This window comes from Antechinus flavipes, chromosome 1, assembly GCF_016432865.1.
Source record: "Antechinus flavipes isolate AdamAnt ecotype Samford, QLD, Australia chromosome 1, AdamAnt_v2, whole genome shotgun sequence".
In the NCBI taxonomy this organism is placed as follows: Eukaryota; Metazoa; Chordata; class Mammalia; order Dasyuromorphia; family Dasyuridae; genus Antechinus; species Antechinus flavipes.
In genome coordinates, this window is record NC_067398.1 from 646,154,465 (window position 1) to 646,180,762 (window position 26,298).

Below are 26,298 nucleotides of genomic sequence, written 5' to 3' on the forward strand. Positions count from 1 at the left end.
AAGACTTCTTGCAGGAGATAGGAATTTTTCAGGAACTTGAAATAAGTTAAGGAAGCTGGGAGATGAAGATAAGGAAGGAGAGAGTTCCATGTATGGGAGACAGTCAGTGAAAATGCCCAGAATCCTGAGATGGAGTGTCATCTGTAAGGAACAGTCAGGAGGCCAGTGTTACTACAGTGTAGAGGATGTGGGAGGGAATAAGGTACTATAAGAGGACTTTGAAAAGCAGGAAGGGGCCAGGTTATAAAGGGCTTTTAAAGCCAAGCAGAGGATTTTAGATTTTACCCTAACAGTTTATTTAAGAGGAAGAGGAGTGAGTAACATGATCAGATCTGTTTTTTTAGATTACTCTGATAGCTGAATGTAAGAGGAAGAGAGACCTAAACTGTGAAAGCCTGAGCCAGGCTAATGGTTATGTCAGAAGAAGGGAGTAAAGAAAAGGTATTATGAAAGTAAAATCAACAGGCTTTGGCAATAGAGTGGAGTAAGGAGGACATATAGTTGTGAGCCTAAATGAATGCAAAGATACCCATCCTTGACAATGATAAAGAAATGATAAAGAGGGGAACTCGGCTTTAGGAGAAAAATGAGTTCAGTTTTGTACATATCTTATAGGCCATATCCAGTTTGAGAAATCTGATAGGTAGTGAGAAATGAGAAACTGTAGGTCAGGACTGAAAACAAGATTTGAGAATATCTGTACAGAAACAACTGAATCTACTGGAACAGATGAGATCACAGAGTTTAACAGTATTGAGGAAGAAAGGAAGAGGACTCAAGACAGAATTTTGGGGGATAATCATGGTTAGTAAGGATGACTTGAAGATCCAGCCTAAGGACAGTGAGAAGGGGTAATTAGACACAGGAAGAGAACTAGGATATAGCAGTGTAATGCAAACCCAGAGACAAGGAAGTATTAGGCAAAAGAAGGTAATCAACAATGTTGAAGGCAGCAGAGAGGTCAAGAAAGATGAAAACTGAGAAAAGGCCACTGGATCTGGCAATTAAGAGATCATTAGTAACTTAGGAGAGAACTGTTTCAAATGAATCATGAGGCTGGAAGCCAGCCAGCAGAGAGTTCAGAAGTGAGAGGTAGTGAATATAGAAGGCCTTTTTGTAAGGACTTTTAGTTACAAAAGGAAATATGGGACAATAGCTAGCAGTAATAGATCAAATTATGGTTTTTTTAAAGCTAAAGCTGATCTCATCATCTTCTACTATCTGGATCTACTGAAGGTTTGGCTTAGTTACTTCTTCCTTGTAACTTGGACATTCATTCTCTTCTCTCTACTCACACAATACCCCTGACACGGTCTACTGCAATAACTTTCAAATTGGCTTTTTTGCCTTCAGTCTTTCTCCTCTCCAAGTCATTTTCCAGCTAGTCAACAAAAGGATTTTCTTAAAATACAGATTTTATCATTCACACCCCTCTTCCAAGCGGCTTTAGTGATTTAGAATTGCTTCTGGGAAAGAACACCAATGTTGACATTTAAAGCCCCTTAACCTGTTTCATGATCATGACTTAAAATATTCTAATCAAACTATCTCCCAAACTGTTCTTTGGTCATGATATTCCACTGCTCAGGTTGTCATCCATACCTCCACTGCTCTCCTTTATCTCTATCTCTTGGAACTTCAAGGCTCAACTCAAGAAGCAAATCTTCAAGGAGGGAAAGTTTTTGTCCCAGTAGTCTCAAAGCGTAGAAGTGCTTGATATTTTGTGGGGATGGATAAATGCCCTGCTGAACAGTACTGAATTTCTTTGAAAATGTCAGATCGTTATTTGACCTCTTAATCCAATTTTTATCAATTTAAGAACTATTTTTTAATTGATCATATAAAGTGCTGCTATCGGGTATAGACCTTTTCATTTTCGACACAGGTGTTACAGGCACACACAGCAGCAGTAGAGAAAAAAGCCTGAGGATTACAGTCACTGGAGCTCTGAGTTCAAGTCCTGGCTCAGGCACTCCCTTCCTATTTTGGGTTAAGTTATTGTGTACTACTTACTTGGTAAGTGCCTACTACATGTCAGGCATTGCGCTAAGTGCTGGGGACATAAAGAAAGCTAAAAGATAGTCCCCTGCCTTCGAAGATAAGAAAATAGCAACGTGACAAGCTACGTACGTACATGGCAAACTGTTGTTTGTCCTTTGTTTCTGAAGAGGACCCAGAGTGATACTTCTGACTCGTATGAATGGATTTGGGTGAGATAAAACTGGATGAACTCACTGGCCCCATTCTCTCTTCCAGTCACCACAGTCCAATGACAAGAGACAAGTCACAGTCACTGATAACGGCCCAAGAAGGGGAGGGACTGGCAGAGTGCCTGCATCTGTGGCCTTCATGGCTACTGTCACAAATTGTTCTCCTCCGTTTGTTCTTCCAGGGAGTCTTCACTTGCCTGGGGCAGACACCCCACTAGATCACCGAAGGTTCAAGGCTTGTCGGCCATCTTAACCTGGTTTAGCCATCTGCCCAGAGGCTCCCCTGGGGTGGATGAGCAGCCCTGAAAAGGGCTCTCCCAGCATGGATGATGACCACTAGCATGGGAGCTGAAGAGATGACCAAGTGGGACAGAGAGGAGAGCGCCCCGGACATCTGTGCTAAGTTGGTGAGGGACAAAGATCCAGAGGAGGGAGCAGGCTGAGGGCAATCAGGAGTCCAAGGCAGCAGAGTGGTCCAGGAAGAGGAGGGCTAAGGGAGGCAGACACCAGCTGAGAAGGACTCAGAAGAGAGCAAGTTCCAGGTTGTGAAGGGTCTTAAGGAGCTTAGCCACAAAAAGCATGAGAAATGTAAGAAGAAAGCAAGGCTGGATGAGCATGGAAAGAAGGCAAGGGGAGAATGAAAAGTAAGAGAGGTGTCCAAAAAGTTATGAAACTGTGCATACCCTTTGATCCAGCAGTGTTTCTATTGGGCTTATATCCCAAAGAGATACTAAAAAAGGGAAAGGGACCTGTATGTGCCAAAATGTTTGTGGCAGCCCTGTTTGTAGTGGCTAGAAACTGGAAAATGAATGGATGCCCATCAATTGGAGAATGGTTGAGTAAATTGTGGTATATGAACGTTATGGAATATTATTGTTCTGTAAGAAATGACCAGCAGGATGAATACAGAGAGGACTGGCGAGACTTACATGAACTGATGCTAAGTGAAATGAGCAGAACCAGGAGATCATTATACACTTCGACAACGATACTGTATGAGGATGTATTCTGATGGAAATTGATTTCTTTGACAAAGAGACCTAACTGAGTTTCAATTGATCAAGGATGGACAGAAGCAGCTATACCCAAAGAAAGAACACTGGGAAACGAATGTGAACTATCTGCATTTTTGTTTTTCTTCCCGGGTTATTTATACCTTCTGAATCCAATTCTCCCTATGCAACAAGAGAACTGTTCGGTTCTGCAAACATATATTGTATCTAGGATATACTGCAACATATCGAACATATATAGGATTGCTTGCCATCTAGGGGAGGGGGTGGAAGGAGGGAGGGGAAAAATCAGAACAGAAGCGAGTGCAAGGGATAATGTAAAAAAATTACCCTGGCATGGATTTTGTCAATATAAAGTAATTATTAAATAAAAAAAAAAAAAGAAAGAAAAATAAGAGAGGGCTGGGGACCTGAGAGGGGCACTGGAGGAAAAGAACCATGCCACATGTGCAGGCAAGGAGAAAGTTTCTCTCATGGTGTGAAGGAGAGAAGAAAGGTCTCTGGAGATCTGAGATGAGGGAAAGAAGGGAGCCTTCATCAATGACCTCATTTTTTCTGTAATATATGAATCATGCTTCTTAGTTGACAGGTGAAGAAGGGGGAAGCCATGGGAAATTGGAGGACGGTGAAAGATTTGGAAGAGCCAAGGCAATGAGGGAGAAAGGGCATCAATAAGGAAGTAGAAAAGGACTGCCTAGCAGGTGAGGGTTCGGTGGCTTGTGGAAGTGATCTAAGACCAAGGCTTGACACAGCAACAATGGCAATGTAGTAAGGGGGCAAGTACTTAAGAGAACAGGCTAAAGTTGAGCTGGTCCACTAAGCAGTCAGGCTGAGGAAAGTGGATCCTCACTAGTACAGGAGTGTTCCCATCGCAGAGAACCGAGAGCCTGGAGGACTCCGTGGGGACAAACAACAGTCTGGAGCTATGAGCTGAGAAGCGCATTTCAGAGTTCATGAACATAGAATTGAGCAACTGTGGCGGATGGCCAGGAGAGTAGGTGAGCCTAAGGTGGGGGGGCAGGTCATGGGAAGTAACAGGGAAGTTAAGGCAAGCCTCTCCATGCCCTTAGGCTTCTAAGCTGGGCACAGATAACAACATGATGATAATGCTAACTTAGATTCAGAGGGAGCTTTAAATATTTGCATAGCACTTTACATGCAGCTTCTTTTGAGTCTCTTAACAAACTTGTGAGGCAGGTACTACATTTTTATTTTGCACATGAAATAACTGAGGTTCAGTGAGAGAAGGTGACTTTCCTAAGGTGGCCCAGCCAGTGTTAGAGGATGTGAATCAGATCTTCTTGATTCTAAATCTAGTACTGTACTTCACTGCCTTTCAGAACTAATAATATTATATGTGACTATGTATTTAGAGATCTATATGCATGTGTGTACAGTGTGTGCCAAAAATCTTAGAGCAGTTTTAAGCCAGCTTAAAAAATTTTTGACACACAAGAACATGCACACCACTCCTCTATATTTTAACCCAGTTTAAAAACTGCACTCTGACTTTTGGCATGGTCTGTACATATACCCATACCCAGATACAGCCCCAGCTCCACATACATTTAAGTCACTAAAAAACAACATTAAGACTCGGCATGCTGTATGTGCATATCTGCTTTATGCATGCATGCATGTGACAAGTCTGGTACCTTGATGAGGGATATGACCCTGAGCCCTGAGTTGGACTTGCTTTTTGACTAAAACATTTTTACTCAGTGAACCCAGGCGTAAGTCATTTAACTTCTCAGTGCCTTAGACAACTCTTCAGAACTGTGTGAGAGCAGAAGAGGAAGTGCTGATCTATATTGATAAAGGAAGTTCCTCCCCTGGCTCTCTCATCATCAATGAAATGAAAAAAGGTCTCGGTCCCATCTTCATTCATGTATATGTGAATCTATTCAGAGGTTTCAATGGGTTGTGATTCCATTAGTATTAGCATTCCTTTGATTAATATAGAGTCTAACCCCACTCCATAACTTAGTAGATGATTTTGGAAAATTGCTGTGGCTGAAAAATTCATGAACCTAAGGCCAAGCTGGTGATGAATTTCTGAATTTAGTTAAACTGTTTCTTTGATAAGAAAAATTTTGCAACAAGTCTGTGGTTAGATTTATTTCCAGATTTTTTGTGAGAATACATTCTTAGTGGTTTTAGTAGGCTCAGCATCCCTTCAGTGCACTGGTTATATATACACACATACACACAAACACATATTTTCATTATTCGCTAATTACTTCACAAGTATTACTTCTCTGAAAGCAGTAATCATTTCTACTCCTTTGTCTTTTCTATGGTCGATTAATGCGTGGATGGTTGAATTTTATTTCCTAGCTCATCATCTCATCTGACTTGGCTCTTCTTTTGAAGACAGGAGAGGGAAGTGAGGAGAGGGAATTCCCTTGGACCGAATACACAGGACTGTTTGGGGCCAGTCTCTTACTAGGCCTGTAGCCAAGTCCATAGAGTCCCATAGTTCAAAGAGATCTCAAAAATAATGTAATCCAATTTATACCTGAATAAAAATCCTCTTTATTTTTATAACAAGTCATGACTATCTAGCTTTCACCAAAAGTCCAACAGTGAGGGAGAACCTGCTTTCCGTTGAGGGCATTTCACTTTTGGAAAGTTACAATTATTAGGAAGTTTCCCCTTATATTAAGCTATAATAGCCTCTTTGCAGCTTCTAACCTTGCTCTTAGTATGGCCTCCTGGGATCAAACAGAACAAATTTAGTCCTTTTACATATAGCTTTTCAAATACTTGAAGACCTTGAGCTTCCTTTCCTGTGTCTTGTTTTCTCCAGGAGAAAAATCCCTAGATCTTTTCACTACTTTTTATATGACACTGATAATATCATATAACATATACCACTGCAGTCCTTCACCATTTTCAATGTCCCCCTTTGAACATTGGACAGTCTATTAATGGCCTTCTTAAAATGTAGTTCCCAGAACTAAACACAATATTCCTGATGTAGTCTAACCTGGGCAGAGTACAGTAAGTAATGCTATCATCTCCTTAGCCCTGGAAGCTATGTCTCTTACAATTTGGGTAAAGAATACATTACCCTTCTTGACTGTCATATCACATTATTGACACATACTGAGCTTGTAGCTTACTAAAACTCCCAAGTCATTTTATGAGGAGTTGCTGTCAAGCCATGCTTTGACAATCTTGTTTTTGTGAAGCTTATTTTTGATTCCAAGTCTAAGACCCTATTGAAATTCAATTTTTTAGCTTCAATCCAGTGTCCAACTCTGAAGTTGGAAGTATCTTTAGCGTTACTGACTTATGCATGTGCTACCTGTCCCTCCCAGTTTTGAATCATCATGAAATTTGATAAGCATGCTATGTAAGCCTTTATCTAAGCCCCTTGTAAAAAGGATAACTAGCATCAGGTCAGAGATCTCTGAGACCATATTCCTTCCAACCATTAATGACTATTCTTTGGGCCCATCCATTCAATCAGGTCTGAGTGCTATTATGTCTTCATATCTGAATGAAGAGATTTTATATAATCATCTATCCATGAGAATAATATGAGTTTACCTAGATTTTAACAAAGAATGTGAAAAACTATCTATAGTAAAACACTGTACTGATCTAATAGTCTAGGAGGCAGTATGGGTAGAGTGGAAAGACCATTTGCTCAGGTGCTCTAAGGTTCAAATTCCATCTCTGATACTTGCTCTATGTGATCTTGGGCAAGATCATTTTCTCATAACATGAGAGAATTGGATTATTCAACCTCTGAGATCACTTTCCAGCTTCAGAGCTATGATTCTAGTAAACATTTCAAAAAAGAAAATTTAGTCTAGGTCTGCTCTTGATGAAGTTGGCTTTCTGTGATGACAGCTTCTTTTTCCAAATATTCACTAACTATCCCAGCTCATTTTACAATGATAAATTGAAGTAGAGCTCACTGGTCTATGCCTTTTTGCCCTCCTCCAATTTTTCTTCTCATTATCATTATTTATCTCTGTATCAACCTTGAGAGTTTTTCATCACTGTAGATTTTAATCCATAGAAACCTACCAAACCATTTATTGAGTCTTTTGAAATCTTTTCTCAAATTTATAGCTCATATCAAATTGTACTAAAGTCTCCTTTCCTCTCTATCACAAATTCTCAAATGGAAGTCATTTCTACACCCCACACACAAAAATTTTCCATTTAATATCCTTTAATTATGCAATGTTACTCTATCATTTCTTTTATATATCCTTTTTTCTTCTGAAAAAATATTCTTCTTGAGTCAAACTCCAGTCATGGATCTCATCACACTTTCGAGATATTTACAAGTCCAAATTTGTCTCCTTATATGAAAGCCAAAGGTTCATTGTTGGCTCCCTTCTTGAACTTTGGGGTGTCTACAATGAGGAGCTAGTCTTTCTTTTGTTGTTAATTCTGTTGTTCAATCATGTCCTATTCTTGATAACCTCATTTGGGGTTTCCTTGGCAAAGATATTGGAGTGGTTTGCCATTTCCTTCTTCAGCTCATTTTACAGATGAGTAAACTGAGACAAACAGAATAAAAGATGTGTCCAAGGTCACCCTGCAAGTGGGTCTGAGGTCAGATGTAAACTCAAGTCTTCCTGATTCCAGATTTGGTGTTCTATATGTCATGCTACCTAGATGCCCGTTATTCTTATTCTTACTTTCCCATTCTTTAAGGTAATCTAACTTGGTAAATACAAATGGGTAGTTTTCTCTTTCCTTTGCTCCCTTTTCAGTTTAAAGTCTTTCTGAGTGGGAAGGAAAGACTATGAAAATACATGTCTGCTAGTCATCAGTCTTCTCTTATCAGTGGATGGGAATTGTTCTTCTTATATTTTAAGTTAAGATCCAGAAATCTAAATTCCATTTTCAGACACCACCTCCTTACCTACAATGTGCCTTTTCTCTCCACTGAAAGTCCTTAATTTCAATAGTAGCAACGATGAAGGTATTACCTGTCCTCTAAAGGTCCTAGTTTTCTTGTCCAAGACTTTGAAATGTTTAATAATGTTATTAGGTTCTTTCTTGCAGATTTTTTGGCTCCTATGAATCAGAAGTTGGTAACAGTAATCGAGAAACTATCATATTCTGGATATATGCTCTGGGAAGACAATACATCTCTATTATTGTTATCAAATCAACAAATAACTATTTCAGTACTCCTCAATAGAAAGTTGCCAGCTACACTCCTCATCTCTTCTTCATTTGACCTTACTTTCCATGGATCTGGAATTCAGCCAGGCTATCTGTGTGCTGTCTATAAGCCATGCTGAAAAGAAAGAGACTGGGAAACCATTCTGAGGCAACTTCTGAAGGTCCAAATAAATCAAATGTCTTTCCTAGCTTCAACTGGCACACCAACTCCCAACCCCAGCTGCAAATAAACCCTGACAACAGCACTAGCACATCGTATTTGTGCATTCACCAGCCAATATAAAAACTGTAGACTGAGTTGTATGCATATAGACACATACTTTCTCATTTCATCTGCTGGTCCCTGTTCCTTTCTGGGTCAATTACTGTATGAAAAGCCAGATGACCCCACATCAACTCAACCCACTTGGACTAGGAGTAATAATCCAGGCCTAAAATAGGTTGGTGCCCACCTGAACAGAGAGATGTTAATGTAGTAATATTGACAAGAGCTGGTTACTGATTGGATATGTGGTTATGAGGAGTCAAAAACTCTTGAGGTTGTGAATTTGGGTTACTGGATAAAAGGTGGTGTCTTGAGCAGAAATAGAATTGTTAGAAAGAAGGGAAGGCTTTTTTACTTGGTTGGAGAAAAGTGAATTATCTGCTTCCAAATGTATGGAGTACCATATAGATCCTAAAAATTCCTACACGTTGGCTTCTGAGAAAATCTTTCTAGCTGGCTACCAGCCACAAATAAATTTACAGAAATAAAGTCTCAGGATGGAAATAATTTTAGAACTGATCTAGTCCAATCCTAAAACTGCAATCAGGATACCTGATGAATAGCTATATATTCTCTACAAGTAGTTTTACTTTTAGATAATTTAATTGGTAAGAGATTTTTCCTTCTTTGTGCATCTCTGTAACTTTAACTCACTGTTTTCTGAAGACAAAAAAAGGTAGATCTCCTAATATATCAGCATTTCAGACATCTAAAGGCAGTTATTATATTCTTCTTATAGCCTTACTTAGTCCAATCATGAATCTTTTTCTAAAATAAAATTTTATTTTTTAACATCAGTTAAAAAAAATATTGACTTCTCAATTTTCTCTTTTTAATCTCTCCCTCACCCACTGAGAAAGAAAGCAATATGATATCAATTATACATATGAAATCATGTAGAATATATTTCAATATTAGCTCCTTTAAATGAGGGGGGAAAAAAGCAAGAAAAATAAAGTGAAAAAAGCATGCTTTAATCTGCAATCAGATTTCATCTCTCTGGAGGTGGATAATATTTTTCATCATGAGTTCTTTGAACCTAATTGTGAATTATATATGTGTGTGTGTGTGTGTGTGTGTGTGTGTGTATGTATGTATTATTATGTTACATTGTAATTTCATCTTAAAAGGACTTAAAAATCTCAGTTGATATATTCTGGCTGTGTAATAATCTGAGGAAGTCATTTAAGCTCTCAGTTCTCTAGGAATCTCTTTCAGACTCTTAAGTCAATAAGGTGTCAAACTGTATTGGCACTGGAAGCTTTCTTATCTATGCATTTATACCAATGAAATCACAAGTCCAGTTGTTATCTCTTATCCCTAGATTCAATCTAGTGTTCCAACCTTTTGAACTCTCTGAATGGTAGCCAAGATACTTACTATTCTTAATAGTTCTGATTTTCACAGATCAGCTCAACAATCCCTTTTCTCAATACTTTTAGTACTGAGGGATAAGTTTGTTTGGGTTTGGTTAAACTCATTGAGGGTATTTAGGCATTTCTCACTTATTTGTAATTTTAACTCACTTATCACTTTTGTGTAATCCTTATTATTTGAAATTCATTTTCTTTGGCATAGAAAATCTTTCCCTAGTCATCAGTTATCACTATCCCACCCAGAGCAATGGGTCTATCCTTTGATCACTTTCTTTGCCATGTGGTTGTTTTTATTATCAGTCCCATCTCAGTTGAACTAATCTTGTAGGTTATGCTATTCCTTTTATTGATCCTCAGTTATTTGTCCTTGATTCCATCTCTTATCTAAGTTTGTATTTGCCAAGGAATTTCCTCTGCAATCAGACTTATGTTTTAAAATATTTAGGAAAGTAATTTCAAAAGGGATGATATAACAACAAAATTTGATGACATAATTACAGATAATTACATTTAAAGAAAAAAAAAAGAAATATCTAAAAAAGGCAATCTGATTCCAGAAGGAATTCCTTGGCAAATACAGACTTAAATGAGATAGAATCATAAAGCCATGTGATTCTATCTGCTCTAATGCTGATCTCTCTTTTCAGGATACATGTCAGACTATATCTGATATTCTTGTTCTTATTTTTTCAAGAAGAAAGAATGGTTAAATGAAAGAGTCTGGAATTGGAGGACCATGTTTGAATCCAAGTGTCAGTACCTGTGTAACCTTCCAGCTTACTGATTTAACTTTGGGCAAATCATTTAACTTGCTTGGGCCTAAATTTCTTCATCATGAAGGGGCTGGAATAAATGGCTCATGAGATGACCTTACAGAAATAAATATAATCCTGTGCCCTCTTCACTGCATCAAGCAGTCCTTCTTGGTTAGAAAAGCAAAATGTTGTCTTCTCCCTCAATTCCCCCGACCTGGTTTTCTTCCACCATTCCTATACTTCCACAGATCCAGAGACTTTCATGAATGTGGTGTCCTTCCCTTTCCATGTGCACTCTTAAAGCTTTCTTGGCATTTTAACTTAATACGTTACTCTTGAATAAGATATACTACCCTATTGTCCTATTACAATCTTAGCGATACCAAATAATGTCTTTTCCTTCTTGAATTAAATCCTTTGGTTGAGGTTATGGCCCCTACATCTTCTTATTCAAGCTATTTATTTTACAGGGCCTAGCTCAGAGTTTCCCTCTCTCTCCATGAAGTCTTCTCTTTTTTAAGCTCATTGGTCTTTTTTTTTCTTTTTTCTTGTAATTCTCAGAGTCACTGATGTTGGAATTATCTAACCCAAGATTTGAAGTCATAGAATGCTAGAGTTTGAAAGGACCTTAGAGTTCATCTAATTCAATCTTCCCATTTTACAACTGAGAAAATTGAGGTCCAAGACAGACAAAGTGACCTGCCCACAATCACATGACTCTATTCTGCCCTGTACATTTTTCTAACTCATCAGTGTTGGTGAGACTCCTCTCTCTAGTCAGTCTGTAAAGTTTCTGAGGTTTGTTACCTCAACAGAGAGTACTTGTCAACCAGAGGCAAACAGTAAAATCTCAATAAAGTTTCAAGTTATTTGGGATTGACTAATCAAATTAGGTCCCCACATGTTGCTGTACCAGAATATTCTAGATGAAAGTGATGGGACTTTCACCTGGGTCAGTCAAACATGAAAAAAGGCACCAAGTACTAAGTCCTAAGCCTGAGCTGCAAACCTGAAGGGCAGAGATAAGATTTAGTAGCCCCAAGCCCCCGGCATAGTCAAGACATGTTAAACCAGATGTTTGGGGAATGTGGGTGAAAACATCAAAATTTACATCATGAACAGATCTGTTCACAGAGGAGCTACTCCTCCTAGGCAACCATGATATCTGGCTGAGAAGAAAGAGAGGGAATTCACTTAGTAGGGGACAGGTATTCAGTGCTCACTTTACAGTATGTTGGGAATTAAAATAGGGAGAAAGAAAAAGAGGGGAGGGGAGACATTAAATTGCTTTGTATTTGTTGTATCCCTCTATATAAAAGTCAAACAGGCTGCTTAATTAAGAAGGGGAAGGAGTCTGGTTTATTCAGCTGTCGGGAATTTCTTATAACAATAGTCCTTCATGGATGACAGGTAAGCATGGCAGGGCTGGCAGGAAAAGCAGCAGAACACAGTAATTATAGACGTAAACAACACTGTGAAGGAGCAAATCACAGTCAACACATGGGCCCTGCCTGCCTGAGTGTAAGAGGTATGTCTAGACCAGAGCTCAATTCCCTAATGTCCAACCCCTTAAATTCCACCCAAATAATGCCTGAGAGCTTTTCACTGTGGAGGGTAGTTAGAAGTTCAGGTGCCATTATTTCAAGTCCTATTTGGGGCTTTACTGCTTTAATGCTCCTAAGCCGTACTTCCTATGGGCAAGCAGCTAGGACTAACAAGATGGCAAACTTGCTAACTATCCCAAATGGATTCTCAGAGATTGTGTGAAGGGAGTAAGGAGCCTCTATTCAAACAGAATGTTGGAGATCATTTACAGACAGAAAATATCGTGGAGCTCTGGGCTGAGACATGAGGTAAGAGCTGGCAGTCAGGAATGAGGTCTCGGATGAGGGGGACTAAAACTATGGCTTAAGATTGAAGGATAAAAATTAAAAAGCCTTTGTACAAACAAAACTAATGCAAACAAGATTAGAAGGGAAGCAACAAACTGGGAAAACATTTTCACAGTTAAAGGTTCTGATAAAGGCCTCCTTTCCAAAATATATAGAGACTCAAATTTATAAGAAATCAAGCCATTCTCCAATCGATAAATAGTCAAAGGATATGAACAGACAATTTTCAGATGATGAAATTGAAACTATTACCACTCATATGAAAGAGTGTTCCAAATCATTATTGATCAGAGAAATGCAAATTAAGACAACTCTGAGATACCACTACACACCTGTCAGATTGGCTAAGATGACAGGAAAAAATAATGATGAATGTTAGAGGGGATGCGGGAAAACTGGGACACTGATGCATTGTTGGTGGAACTGTGAACGAATCCAACCATTCTGGAGAGCAATCTGGAATTATGCCCAAAATGTTATCAAATTGTGCATACCCTTTGATCCAGCAGATACTAAAGAAGGGAAAGGGACTTGTACGTGCCAAAATGTTTGTGGCAGCCCTGTTTGTAGTGGCTAGAAACTGGAAAATGAATGGAAGCCCATCAACTGGAGAATGGCTGGGTAAATTGTGGTATGTGAACGTTATGGAATATTATTGTTCTGTAAGAAATGACCAGCAGGATGAATACAGAGAGGACTGGCGAGACTTACATGAAAAGATGCTGAGTGAAATGAGCAGAACCAGGAGATCATTATACACTTCGACAATGATATTGTATGAGGATGTATTCTGATGGAAATTGATTTCTTTGACAAAGAGACCTAACTAAGTTTCAATTGATCGAGGATGGACAGAAGCAGCTATACCCAAAGAAAGAACACTGGGAAACGAATGTGAACTATCTGCATTTTTGTTTTTCTTCCCGGGTTATTTATACCTTCTGAATCCAATTCTCCCTGTGCAACAAGAGAACTGTTCGGTTCTGCAAACATATATTGTATCTAGGATATACTGCAACATATCTAACATATATAGGATTGCTTGCCATCTAGGGGAGAGGGTGGAAGGAGGGAGGGGAAAAATCGGAACAGAAGCGAGTGCAAGGGATAATGTTGTAAAAAAATTACCCTGGCATGGATTCTGTCAATATAAAATCATTATTAAATAAAATAAAATAAAATATTAAAAAAAAAGATTGAAGGATAAGAGTTGAATCTAAAGTTAAGTTTTAGAGCTGAGACTACAGTTGGGGTAAGGGCTAAGGGTCTATATCCTGGGATTCAGGCAATGGGCCTAAGGTAAAGGGTAAAAATGAAGCTTACCATGGGAGATCAGAAGGAAACTACACATACCTCCTAGTTTTTCCTTATTTTGAAGTATCCCAGGATTTCCTTGCATCAAGGAACAGATACTCTCCAAATAATATTGACTAGTACTTATTGGACCAAGTCAATCATTTAGTTTATTAGGTTAATGCTCATTTTGGTGGGTACTTATCAGTAGCAAAATCACAGAATCTAAGATCTGTGGGACCTTGAATGTGCATCTAATTCTAAGATTCTTCAATTGGAGTGAGTGAACTTATTGTAAAAAGTATTTGATAATTTATTTTAATATAGTCAAATTTCTTTGTAACCTTACATTTTTTAATTTTTCTGAGAAGGGTGTCTGTGAAACAAAAAAGAACCCTTGTTGTAATCCATACTTATTCATCTAACTAGATAAATCATGCAGTGCTGGGTTTAAAGTCAGGGCGACTTGACAAGCCTTAGACACTTGCTAGTTAAACTTGAGCAAGTGTTTAACTTCTGTCTGCCTCAGACAGAACTTCAACTATTCCGCAAAGATGGGAATAATGAGAGTAATGGGAATTATTGAGGATAATTTACCTTACAAGGTTGTTGTAAGGTTCAAACAAGATAATTTGTAAAGCACTTATTAAAACAGTACCTATTACATAGCAGGTGCTTAATAAACATTTGTTCCCTCTCATTCATTTCTGGACACAATCACTATCTAGCTTATTTGTTTCTTCTTGTGTCCCTGAACTCTCCAGCACTTCAGGTATGGGCTAAATCAGAGGTCAGAGAACTTACTGTGTGTCTTATTTTGAACATGATGTGTCTCTTAATGAGTTTAGGATGGCACTATTTTTTTTTTTTGCTGCCATGTTGATTAATAACAGGATTTCTTAATCTTTTTTGTGTTATGAAACCATTCACAATCTGATGAATTCTATGGAACTCCTCACAGAATGTTTTAAAATACATAAGATAAAATACATACTATTACAAAAGAAATCAGTTATATCGAAATAGGAGATATAATGTCCCCCCCCCCATTCAAGTTCATTGACACCCCATCCCAAGACCCAAAATTTATGGCTAAAAGTCCCATGGAATCCACTTAAGCTGAAAGTGCTGTTACTTAAGTGAGACTTCTCCCATTCCATTGGTGAAGCTAATATTTTAACCTACATAGAACCCAACTTTCATCCTTAGTAAATTGCATCTTGATTCAAACCATAGTTCTTGCCTGTCAAGATCTTTTGAGACCAAACTCTTGTTATTCAAAGTTAAATGCAAACTGAATAACCAATGCCATCTAAGTCTTCATCTACTTGACAATGTTGAACAGTATAAGGCCAAAGACAAATCCCTGAGGTCCTAGGGCTGAGTTCTAAGCTGACAATGACCTATTAACCACTTCCTCATTGGATCTGGTCAATAAACCAAGTTGAAATTATACATTTTATTCCAAAGCTTGGTATGAACAACTTTCAAATGCTTTGTTGCAAATCTATTCTACTGTCTACAACATTCCTTTGACTTACCCATCTTGTTACTCTCTCAAAAAAGCAAATGAAGGTTGTCTGACATGACTTGTTCTTAAAGTTAGTGATCACTGTTTCTATTTCAAAATGCCCTTTATAGTCTGTTTTAGAATTTTGCCAAGAACAGAAATGCAAGTTTACTGCAAATCTAGGATTTGCAGAGACTACTCTCCTCCTTTTTATGAAAATAGGGTGAACATTTGCTTTTCTCTGTTGTCGTGACACATTTTCACTTTCAAAAATCACCTGCAGCAAATTACCAACTACACCCACTAGCTTTCAGTACGCTTATGTTGTAGTTGGCAAAGATCTGAAAACTTTGGCTTTCTGAGGGCTACTAGATGCTGCCTGACTATCCCCTCCACTGATCCTGAGTTTCAGTTCTCTGCCAACTCCATTCTCCTATCTTCTTCACCCAATATTATTTTCCTTGGGAAAGAAAAGAACTTTGGCCTTTTCATTAACCTCACACCTCATGCAACAATACTACCTAGTGCTGTGATCCTTCACCACCTCTGTTTTTCATGGCCATTTTCTCCTTGGTGGGGGGAAACCATAAACACCTCCATTTAAGGAAAGGAAACAGCATAGACATCTCCATATTTCCCATCTGGTTGCACTCCTTTTAGATCTCCATAACTTCTCCACCATGTTTGCTGCCTGATGTTTCGGTTTCCTGTTGTATTTTTCCATTTGTCTGTAAGCATCTAGAGGTTAAGGACTGTCTGCCTTTTTCATATTTGTACACAAAGAGCTTGGCAAAGTACCTGGTATATAAAAAGTGCTAAAAATGCTTATTGACTACTGTTTGACTAGCTGACTTGAACTCAAGGATGTCTTGAGTTGGAATGGCCCTGAGAGATCATCTATTTAACAGATGAAAAAAACCATGTCAGAATTCCTTTAAGTGATCCCTTTTGGACTTGTATTCCTGACTCAATTCTTATAGAACTGGCCTGCTTTTTTGTATTCATCATTTGCTACATCTTTTAGATATCTCTTAAATCTGAGGTTTTTGCTAAGTTTCCTGTGTATCAGCTTTAGTTCCTTTAGGCTATTCCCCTCTTCCCTTATTGCTACATTTTTATTCATGTTTTCAAATACAATTCTAGAGAACTTCTAATCCTTCTTGGATTGACTTGACCTGCAAAATGTTAGGCCATTAGATCTTACTTATCTTTTATCTGCACTCTGGTCTCTTCAAATCTATAATATATATATCAGACTAATTCCTGGGTTTATTTTTCTCTATCATGAATTCTTTGATAGAGTGGTTCATTTGCTCCCAAACTGCTGTTGTTTCTACTTAGGTAGCCAGTTTCTTTTGCTGATCTGAATTAGGTCTAGAAAAACCGATGGGTCCCTTTGTTATACATTTCTCTTGCTTATAGAACAATAATCAAATTAATATTACCATTGCTTCTGGAAAGACCAAGACAATTTACTACCTTATGGGCTCCATCATGATTCCTGGAACTGTTTGGTTCCCTTCCTGGCCATCACTCCCCAGATGAGCTGTATCCTTTTAGCAGAATGTTAAATTCCTTAAGAACAAAGACACTTTCATATTTGCATCCTCAGTATGGCACAATGCCTGGCACACAGTAGTCACTTAAATGCTTCTATGTTTTATCAGTAAACCAGGTGATAAATTTAAGAGTTACAGCTGTTTTGGGGTAGAAGAACAGCAGAAGGAATGTTGGAATCTCTTATCAATATAGTAGTATACTTCTGTGCAAAATTTGTGGTATTTCCCAAACTTTTCATCTCATTCTTTCTCAGAAACATTCTTCTTAATTAGTTGTTTATCTCCCAGACCTACCTATTTCTTTTGAAGTTCCAAAATTCAATAACTAGTAGTGATGAAATCACTACATATGTCTCCAAGGCTTTTAGTTTTTGGTTTAGTATACTTTTCAAATTCCTTTTACAGGTATTATTTGGTCCTGCATGAATCACTAGATGTAGGTTTGAGAAGTTTCTGGAGGTTATCCATCATACCTTAGGAAGACAGCAGATCTCTCTTTTGTATATTACAAACTGACAAAGGACTACTTCAGGTCCCCTTATCTGGGAGTTACTCATCATTCCTCCTTCTCTCTTCTTCTGATGGAAGAATGTACTATCTGTCATCTGAAAGAGCCTATGGATTTAAAACATCTTTCCTTTTAGGGCAAGAAGCTGCTTTCTCCAGTGATGGTTCATCCCTCTGTGCTTCTAAGGTAGAGCCCCTATACCTACTACACAGTTTTTAATGTTTGGGTGCTCCATTCCCCTCTTTTCTCTCTGCCACGTTTCTCCACACTGTAATCTTCTGGCACGAGAGAGGATTTTCCTCTACTGCTCCATAAGATTTTTCTTCTTTGTTTCCAACTTAGAGCATTTCTTCTTTTCTTTTAAAGAAAAATTAATTCTCCTGAATAACATATTCCGTATTTCACTTTCCCTTCAAGACTAGAGATCAACCTGCATTTTGTACACACAGAGGTATTAGATGATACTAGTTTATGGTTTTAAAAACTATAAACATCACACACTTGTTATAATCTTGGCAAAAAAGTTCCTTGTCCTCCATACTGGCTAACTGGACTGGATAATCTCAGGGCTACCTACAGCAGTGAGTCCTCTTATTGTGAAACATGAGACAGTGCTGGGTATGAAGAGTGAAATCCACTCAGCTCTGTTCATATTGTCACTGGTCTTTCTCTGCCACTAGACACTCTGGCCCCACTTGATCAGGGGAGCAAGCCTTAATTTATTTAGTAGATAGAAGCAGACAAAGCACAAGCAGACAAGACTGAAGGGCATGAAAAAAAAATTCAATTATTTAATGAGATCTATTCATCTTGTTTCACTCTGCTGAGACTCTCTGGAACCTTCCTTCCACTTTCCTGGATGCTAAACTAAAGGGTGAAGCTTAATTTATTTAGCAAACAGAATTCAACACAAGACTAAATTCAGGGATGATCTAATTATCTACATACTTTGCTTCCTCCTTCTGGTAAGCTCTCTGAGAGTAGGGACTGTTTCTTTTTGACTCTGTATGGACAGTAGCTAGCACAGAATAGGCACCTTAATGCTTCTTGATAGGTTGATTGTTTTCACCTTCTCTCTATCTGTATGCTTGGTTCTAATACTGAAGCCCACACCTTTTTACCCTCCCCCCCATCCTTCCCATGGAATCTCTCTTAAGCACAGGATTCTTAGCTAGTCTCTCCTTAGACTGTAGGATTAGTGGGTACATATCATGGTAATGATAAGGACACTGAATATGGCCTCAAAAGGCCTAGATTTGAATGCCAGCTTTGTACTTGGTGTGGGATCTTGGATGAGTTATTCTGTTTCTTCATCTATTAAATGAAAGGTTTGGACTCAATGTTATCTAAAGATCCATCCAGTTCTAAATTCCTATCCTAAAAGACTACTTAAAACTGGAAAGTAACAGAATTCATTAAAAAGAGCACTGGGTTTGAAGTCTGAGATTCTGAGGCCACATCATGGCTCTGTTAATTCCTTCTCTATGTGACCTTCACTTTTCTGGATCCTATTTTCTCATCAATAAAATGGGATGATAATAGTTACATTAATTATCTCATAGAATTATTATTGCAAAGAAAGTATTCTGTAAAGTTTGAAGTACTTTATAAGTGTGAGTTATTTGTAACATTTTTCGATTCTGTGCATCATGGACAGTAAACTAATATAGGAGACGCCTTATGAATTGAAAACTTTCTGGAAGAGTCAGGCTCTGAAGAAGGCTGTTGTAAAGGCCCTGTCCCTCAGGGGCAAAATATTCTCTGCAGAGAGGTGTTCTCAAAAGAATATGGTGGGGATTCAGTAGTCTCAGAATTGACAGCTTCTCAGGAGAGAGTGGTTCATTCAGGAAGCCTGAATGAATATTACTGCCTGGAGCAGAGTGCCTAGACTAATGGGGATGATGGGAGTTCTAGGACAGATATATTCCAGCTCAGTAGGAGGAAAACTACTGAGTAATTGTCAGAGCTACCACACAATAGAACAGGTTATAGTTGATAGGAAGGAGATAATGAGTTGCCCACAACTATGAATGTTGGAAAGCCACTTCTCAGGGATGCTGTAAAAGGAAAAGAAACTGGAATGGAGGGAAGGGAAGAGAAGAAAAACATTTATATAGCATCTTCAATGTGCCAGGCACTATGCTAAATACTTTTACAAATCTCTCCTTTGATCTTCACAACAACACTGTGTGGGAGGTGCTATTATTCTCATTTTACAGCTAGGAAACTAAAGCAAAGAGTAGTTAAGTGGCTTGGATAGGAGGCACATAGCTAGGCAGTATCTGAAGTCGCATTTGAACTCAGGTCTTTCTGACTCCAGGCCCAAAACTATCCATTGTGCCAATTCGATTCCTTGGGGGAGGAGGGAGGATAGGGGAAGAACAACTTAGAAGTCCCCTTGAAGCCTCTTCCAGTTCTGGGATTGTACCGTTTTTAGAAATCCCTTGGAGCATACACAGACCCCATTTTGACAGAGGGTTCTTATTCTTGGCTAAATCAGAGAGCTTGACTTAGCACCTAATTTTGCCGGAGGCTGGGCTGAGTGTCTTTGAGTAAAATATGAAGGTGCAGGACTGGGATGGTTGCTAAGGTCATTTATCCAACTTGTAAAAATTCTGTCCTTCATAATCACAAACTGTCAGAGCTTGAAGACACAAAACCATTGTGTTCAACTTCATTTGAGAGAGAAAGGGACTAAGGCCAAGACAGAGGAAGGAACTTGCAAAGGAAGGAGGGCAAGGCCAGGACTTGAACCCCATAAGGCCGATGCTCTTTCTTTTATAAGTCTATCTCTTTTATTTGAGAAGTCTATCTCTTATCCTACCTTCAAAATACAGTTTTTCTATGTTGTAAGCCAGACAGGAATAGGGATGCTTAAGGAGGGAAAGTGGGAAGAAGTAACAGCTGAGGGCTCCCCAAGACCAAAAAGATCTGGAGCACCTAGTCACACCCTTATTCTCTAAAGGGCCTATATCTGAAAGTTTCAGCCTGCAAGAAGCCTAAGCCAGATCTCTAATCTTGAATTTCTCAGGCTCTAAAATCAGCTAGGGGGTTTACTGTGGCTCAATTTAACTTAATATTTATTATGCAGAGCCTATGCTTAGTAATGATAGGGAGACAAACAAGAAACATGACATAATGCCCTCAAGAAGCGGGCAGTATTGTAATATATCAGTAACATACACAAATAAATATGATACAAAAAAAAAAAAAAAATGAGACAGCGGTCCAGGAGAACCTGGCACAGTGCTATTGTGTGTGTGTGGAAATGGGGTGTTACTTTTAGGTACTGTGTGTATGTGTACGTGTGTAGATATGTGAGATTGTAAATGACTTGGAAGAGAATTTATATTCACTGGTTCTCCTTCATACTTATATATTTCTAAATAACAAAATAATAACATACTCTAAATAAGTAAATAAACAACTTTGAAACTTTTCCTTTTTTTTTTTTTTTTTTTCTGGGCCATGAGTAATGCAAATAGAACTAAAAATGCCAATGCAAGCCTCAGTCTGAAACAATTTTGTGAAGCATAAAGCAAGGTACACTGTTTTCAACCCAAAGACTTACTCTTCAGAAGGTCATAGTCCAAGGGAAATTCCTTAATGACTAAGAGAGACCAGTATGCAAGAGAGAGCACAGCACAGCATAATGTGTCACACTGGATGTTAGGCGGGTTACCTTTTCTCCCATGGGGCAGTAGCCTTTGAGGAAGTCCACGCAGACCTCTGCCTTCTTTGACACATACACGTGGCTGTATGGGCAGTTGCTATTATTGCAGATCCCCTTTAGGAAGTAGGAACACACAGGCATCTGTAAAAAGAGAGAGCAGACTGGATGACAGGTTAGTGGGAGCTCTTTCCACTCATACACACAGACAACAAAGCAAGACAAACCAGAGACCTATATACAATCACAGATACATCCATAAAAGGAGACAGAGGGCATATTCAGGGAGTCATAGACAAAAAAAGGCACACACTACTTTCAAAGATAGACATTTAGAGAGACATTTGCTTGCATAGAAATATATGTGTGGAACGACATACACACACACACACACACACACAAACAAACACACGCATTGTGGTGGAGACAAGAAAGAAGACACAGTCTCTGCTCTGGTCTAGACTTATCTGGAATAATGTTCAGATCTTGGTGACATATTTTAGGAAAAATGTTGAAAAGCGGAATATGTTTAGAAGAAGTGACCAGGATGAAGCTAGAGGACTAGAGAGCAAGGCACACGTGGATGAATTAAGTGAATTAAAAGCCTAGAGAAGTAAAGATTTATGGAAGACTTTATTATTATCTTCAAGATAGAGCTTCAAGAAGACCCATTCTGTTGGCTCTGGAAGGTAGAATTAGAAATCAGGCTGGAAAATAATGGGGGATAGTGGTGAGGAAAGTGGGTAGATTCTAGCTCAACATGAGTAAGGAGGAACAACCTTAAAAAAAATGAGGGGGGCAAAATCTGGATAGACAACAAGAAAGAATTAGGCATTAGAAGAGAAACAAATTAAGCAAAATCAGGAGTGTGTGTGTGTTTCTGTAGATTAGCACTCAATCAACAAGCACTTATTAATTGCTTATTATATGGCAAGTACTGGGACAAAGAAAAGCCAAAGAAGTTTTAGTTCTTTTTTCTGATTCAGTTACCAACTTGCTCCACGACAAGGTGAACACTTCTCCTACCACTCTGGGCCTTCGGTTTCCTCAACTGTAGAAATGGAAGGCTGAGTACATACTAAAATCCCTCCTGGTATCAACTTACATAGTCTAAGTTCTCTTTCAATTCTTATGTTTTATGTATTAAAGTCTTTCCTATCTGACATTCTACTGTGTTAAGGTCTAAAGTCCCTTTTAGTACATACATCATAATCCAAGGTATAATGTTCAAAACCACTAGATGGCGCAATGAACTTGGTGACAGAAATCTGAGTTCAAATTCTGCCTCAAAACACTAGCTGTGTGACCAGTCAAGTGATTATTCTGTAAAATAAGGATAATAGAAGTATTTATCTCATCGGATTGTTGTGAGGATCGAATGAGATAAGCTATATAAAGAATTTTGTAAACCTTAAAGTGTTATATAAATATTTTTGTTTAGTTGTTTTTCAATTGTGTCTAACTCTGAGTCTAGGGTTTTCCTGGAAAAGATATAGGGTTAAATGATTTGCTCAGGTTTACACAGTTGTTGTCTGTGGGCAGATTTGAACTCAGAAAACTGATTCTTGCTGACTCCAGGTCCAGTGCTTTATCCACTGCACTACCAGCTGTTCCATATAACTGCTAGTTAATATTATTATAATTCCAGCTCTATCCATCTGTGTTTTAATATTCTGTTTGACTCTAAGATTTATTAAGCTCAAAGAAAAAGGAAAAGATAAATCTAGAGAGATAGGATAGGGGCAGATGATAGGGACCTAGAAATATAGGCAGAGGAATTTAGACTTGTAAATGCAATGAGAAAACACTGAAAAGTATTTAGCAATGGATATGGATGGTGTGGTAGCATCGTCTGTTTTAGGAAGAAGGCTCTGGAAAAATGTATATTAGAAGGAAATAGACTGGCAATCCAGAAGTGGGTTAGGAGACTATTGCAATAGTCTAAATATATAAGGTGGTGACTAAGGGAATAAAAGGGATACATGAAAAGATAATTCTGAAGGAAGATCATTGAAGCTAGCGTATGATTAGTTACAGAGGAGAAAGAAAAGAGTCAATCATGACTGTGAGAATCCTAGCTTGAGAGAATAAGATATTAATAGCAATGCTATAGCTGATCAAGGGAACCAAGGAGAAGGATCCAGGAGGTGATAGTAAAAGTCATGGTAATGGATCTCTTAGGCAGAACACACAGAAATAGAAAAGAATAAAACAATCATGTCTTGGAGGAGGTCAGTAGTTAGAGAATAGGTGGAAGATTCATTCTAAAACTAAGTGGCATGAAATAATTGAAATCTGAGGAAAGAGGACATTTTTTGAACCCTTCCAATGTTCAATGGACTGAGAAACTCGGAATGTTGCAGTCTGGTCCTGCCTGCATTTGCTGTATTATTTTATTGGGGGTAATCATCCATTCAACAACAACAGAATTCTATTAAGCAGGGTCCTATGTGCATTATGAAGAATACAAAAATGAATATAAAACAGATCTTGCTCTCAAGAAGCTTACAGAGTAAAGGCATGTATAGAAACAATTACAATACAACAGAGAGATCCAGGAACATATAAGCAGAAATGTGAAGGGGGAAAGATAATGTAAATGAGGGGAGGACAGAGAAAGCTTTATGAAGGTGACATCTGTCTTGAGCTCTGAAGGAAGGGAGAGATTTTAAGAAATGCAAGTAGGTAGTCAATTATTAAGTATATTGGATGGTGTGAGCAAAGTCATGAAGATAAGGGTGAATATAATAAGAATGGGACATGGAAGGTTACCCAGTTTATCTGGAATATATAGTTCATGAAAAACATTGACATCATATAAAGATGAAGTGGACTGTGGAAGACCTAGTATACTAGATTATTATAGACAAGAAAATCTGGGAAGGCTGAGAGTAGAGATGAAGAATAATTGTGTTTGGGGGTTAGGGGTTTTTACTATAAGAAGCTCTGATGTTCGAATAGTTAGGGGATAGAAAAGGCTATTTCCAGATGTAGCCACTAGGTAAGAAAAAAAATGGAAAGAACTTATCATCATCATGGATTCACTGGACATCACCCATTCTTCTCTTTAGCCAGCTAATATAATTAAAGAAAAATTACTAGCTTATACGAGATTTCCTATATTTCACTCAAATTATCATTAGTTGTCATACAATAACTTAAAAACCTAACTAGTCAGTCAGTTATAAATAGAAGACTTTGGCTTGCTGCTTGAGTGGCTGCTCACTGGGGTACAGAGATGCTGATTTGCCCTTAAATTTGCTATTAGGAAGAAGAAGGGGACTCCACGAGTTGGCATCTAAAAGAAGAACTCACTTCCTTGGAATTGCCTGGATACAATCATGGTCTCCAAGGACCGCCTTATCACAGTAGAGCACAAGACTTTCCAGCCTGATCTTGGTTTTCAGCTATGGCTTCATTTGACTAGGTGATTGGTAAGTTGGAGGTATTGAGAGTAAAAGAGGAAGGGAATGAACCAAAGAGAGCTGTGAAAGAGACAGTGACAGTATATGAAAGAAAAAGAGGGGATAACAAAAGAAGAGAAAACAAAAAGAGTGTTTGAGGGAAAACTAAGTGATTCCTGGATGAAGAGAGATAAAAAGAAGACATGAAAGAGCAAGGCAGACAGTAAGGCAGCAAGAAAAGGAGAAATAGAAATGAGAGCAGAGCATGAGACAGAAAGCAAGAGCAAGAGCTACAGAATGAGTGAAAGAGCAAGCAAGAAAATGAGAAGAGGTGTGAGAGAGTGTGCAATCAAATGAGGAGTGTGAAAATAAGAAAAACAAGGGCGTGAGTAACAGTGTGAGACAGCCAGTAAATGAGATGGGATTCAGAGGATAAGGGAGTGAGTGAACCAGAGGGAGTCAAAAGGGAAGTCAGCAAGAGCCCAATGCAGACAGGAAGACAGTTCAGGATCAAGAAGATAAGAGAAACAGAGGAGGAGTTAGCAAGAACATGAGATAAGCAGCCAGCAGAAAAAATGGGGAAGAAGGAGAAAAGTGAGAGTAAGATGAGAGAGAAGGGATGTGTGTGTGTGTGTGTGTGTGTGTGTGTGTGTGTGTGTGTGTGTGTGTGTATGTGTGGAGGAGAGGAATGGTAGAGAGAATGAGGCAGCAGAGAATAAACCAGCATCAGAGACATGTACACAGATGGGGAAAAAAAAGCAGGGGGAGAAAAGGAGGGAAGCACAAAGAAACAAAGGGTGATTTAAAATACAAGAGTTTATTTTTAATTGTCTCTTAACTGCAGCCATTGAGAGAGAGGCCGGGAGTTGGGGGCTTCCATGGTGGGGTTGGTAGTGGTATGACCATAAACAATTCCCTTAATGTAGTTTTTGATATAGAGCCCAAATTAGCTCTAATAAAAAGGGATAATAAAGGCAACTCTTATACCAAACTAAACTCCTCCTAGCTGTCAAGCCGGGGCCATTATCAAGAGGAAACTGCATTCTCATTTCAATTAACCTTGTTTGCACCCCACCACGTCCACACAAATAACAATAACATTAATTCAGGGCACTGGTGCGGGGCGGCCATATTAGACAGCTTGGAATATGCAGAGGCTCGGGAGCCTCAAGCTAATGAACCCGAAACTCGACGTGAATTTCCAAATTGCTCACAACAGAGTTTCCGAGCTCTATTAGGGAGAAAAATGCTGATTCTTTTCAAGTTCCTCAAGGGGAAAAGCTGTTGCCGCAGCAGTGGCAGCGGCAGGAGCACCAGCATGCCTCTGCCCAAGCCTTAGTCTCATGCCAACTTGCCCTGAGAGTTCATCCATTCACACTGACCATCCCCCCAACCCCAAACCATCACAGCAGCAGACCACGCTCCTCCAAGTTGTTCTCAAACATTAATGTCTAACTCTAGTTACTTCTAAGTGAGTCTGATGGTGGGAGGAGTCACCAGGTATCCTGTAAGTGTTAATATGGGGCAGGAAGAGTCCATCAACTATCAATTACTTTTAAGTACATGGGAGTCAGAGAGATTGGATCTGAATTCCAACTGTTCGATGTACTAACTTTGTAACTGTGGGCATGTCATGTCAACATTCTTGGGCTTCAATTTTCTGCTCTAGAAAATTAATGAGTTGTA

At 38.7% G+C, this 26,298-nt stretch overlaps 1 protein-coding gene across 1 annotated transcript in view; it reads right to left on the reverse strand.

The window, feature by feature from the left end:
* The window catches only part of ZC3H3 (zinc finger CCCH-type containing 3), a 495,342-nt gene that overhangs the window by 62,174 nt on the left and 406,870 nt on the right, over positions 1–26,298 (reverse strand). The window contains exon 9 of the mRNA XM_051971189.1: positions 21,221–21,352. Within this exon, the coding sequence (XP_051827149.1) occupies positions 21,221–21,352 (132 nt within the window). The remainder of the gene's footprint in view (positions 1–21,220; positions 21,353–26,298) is intronic.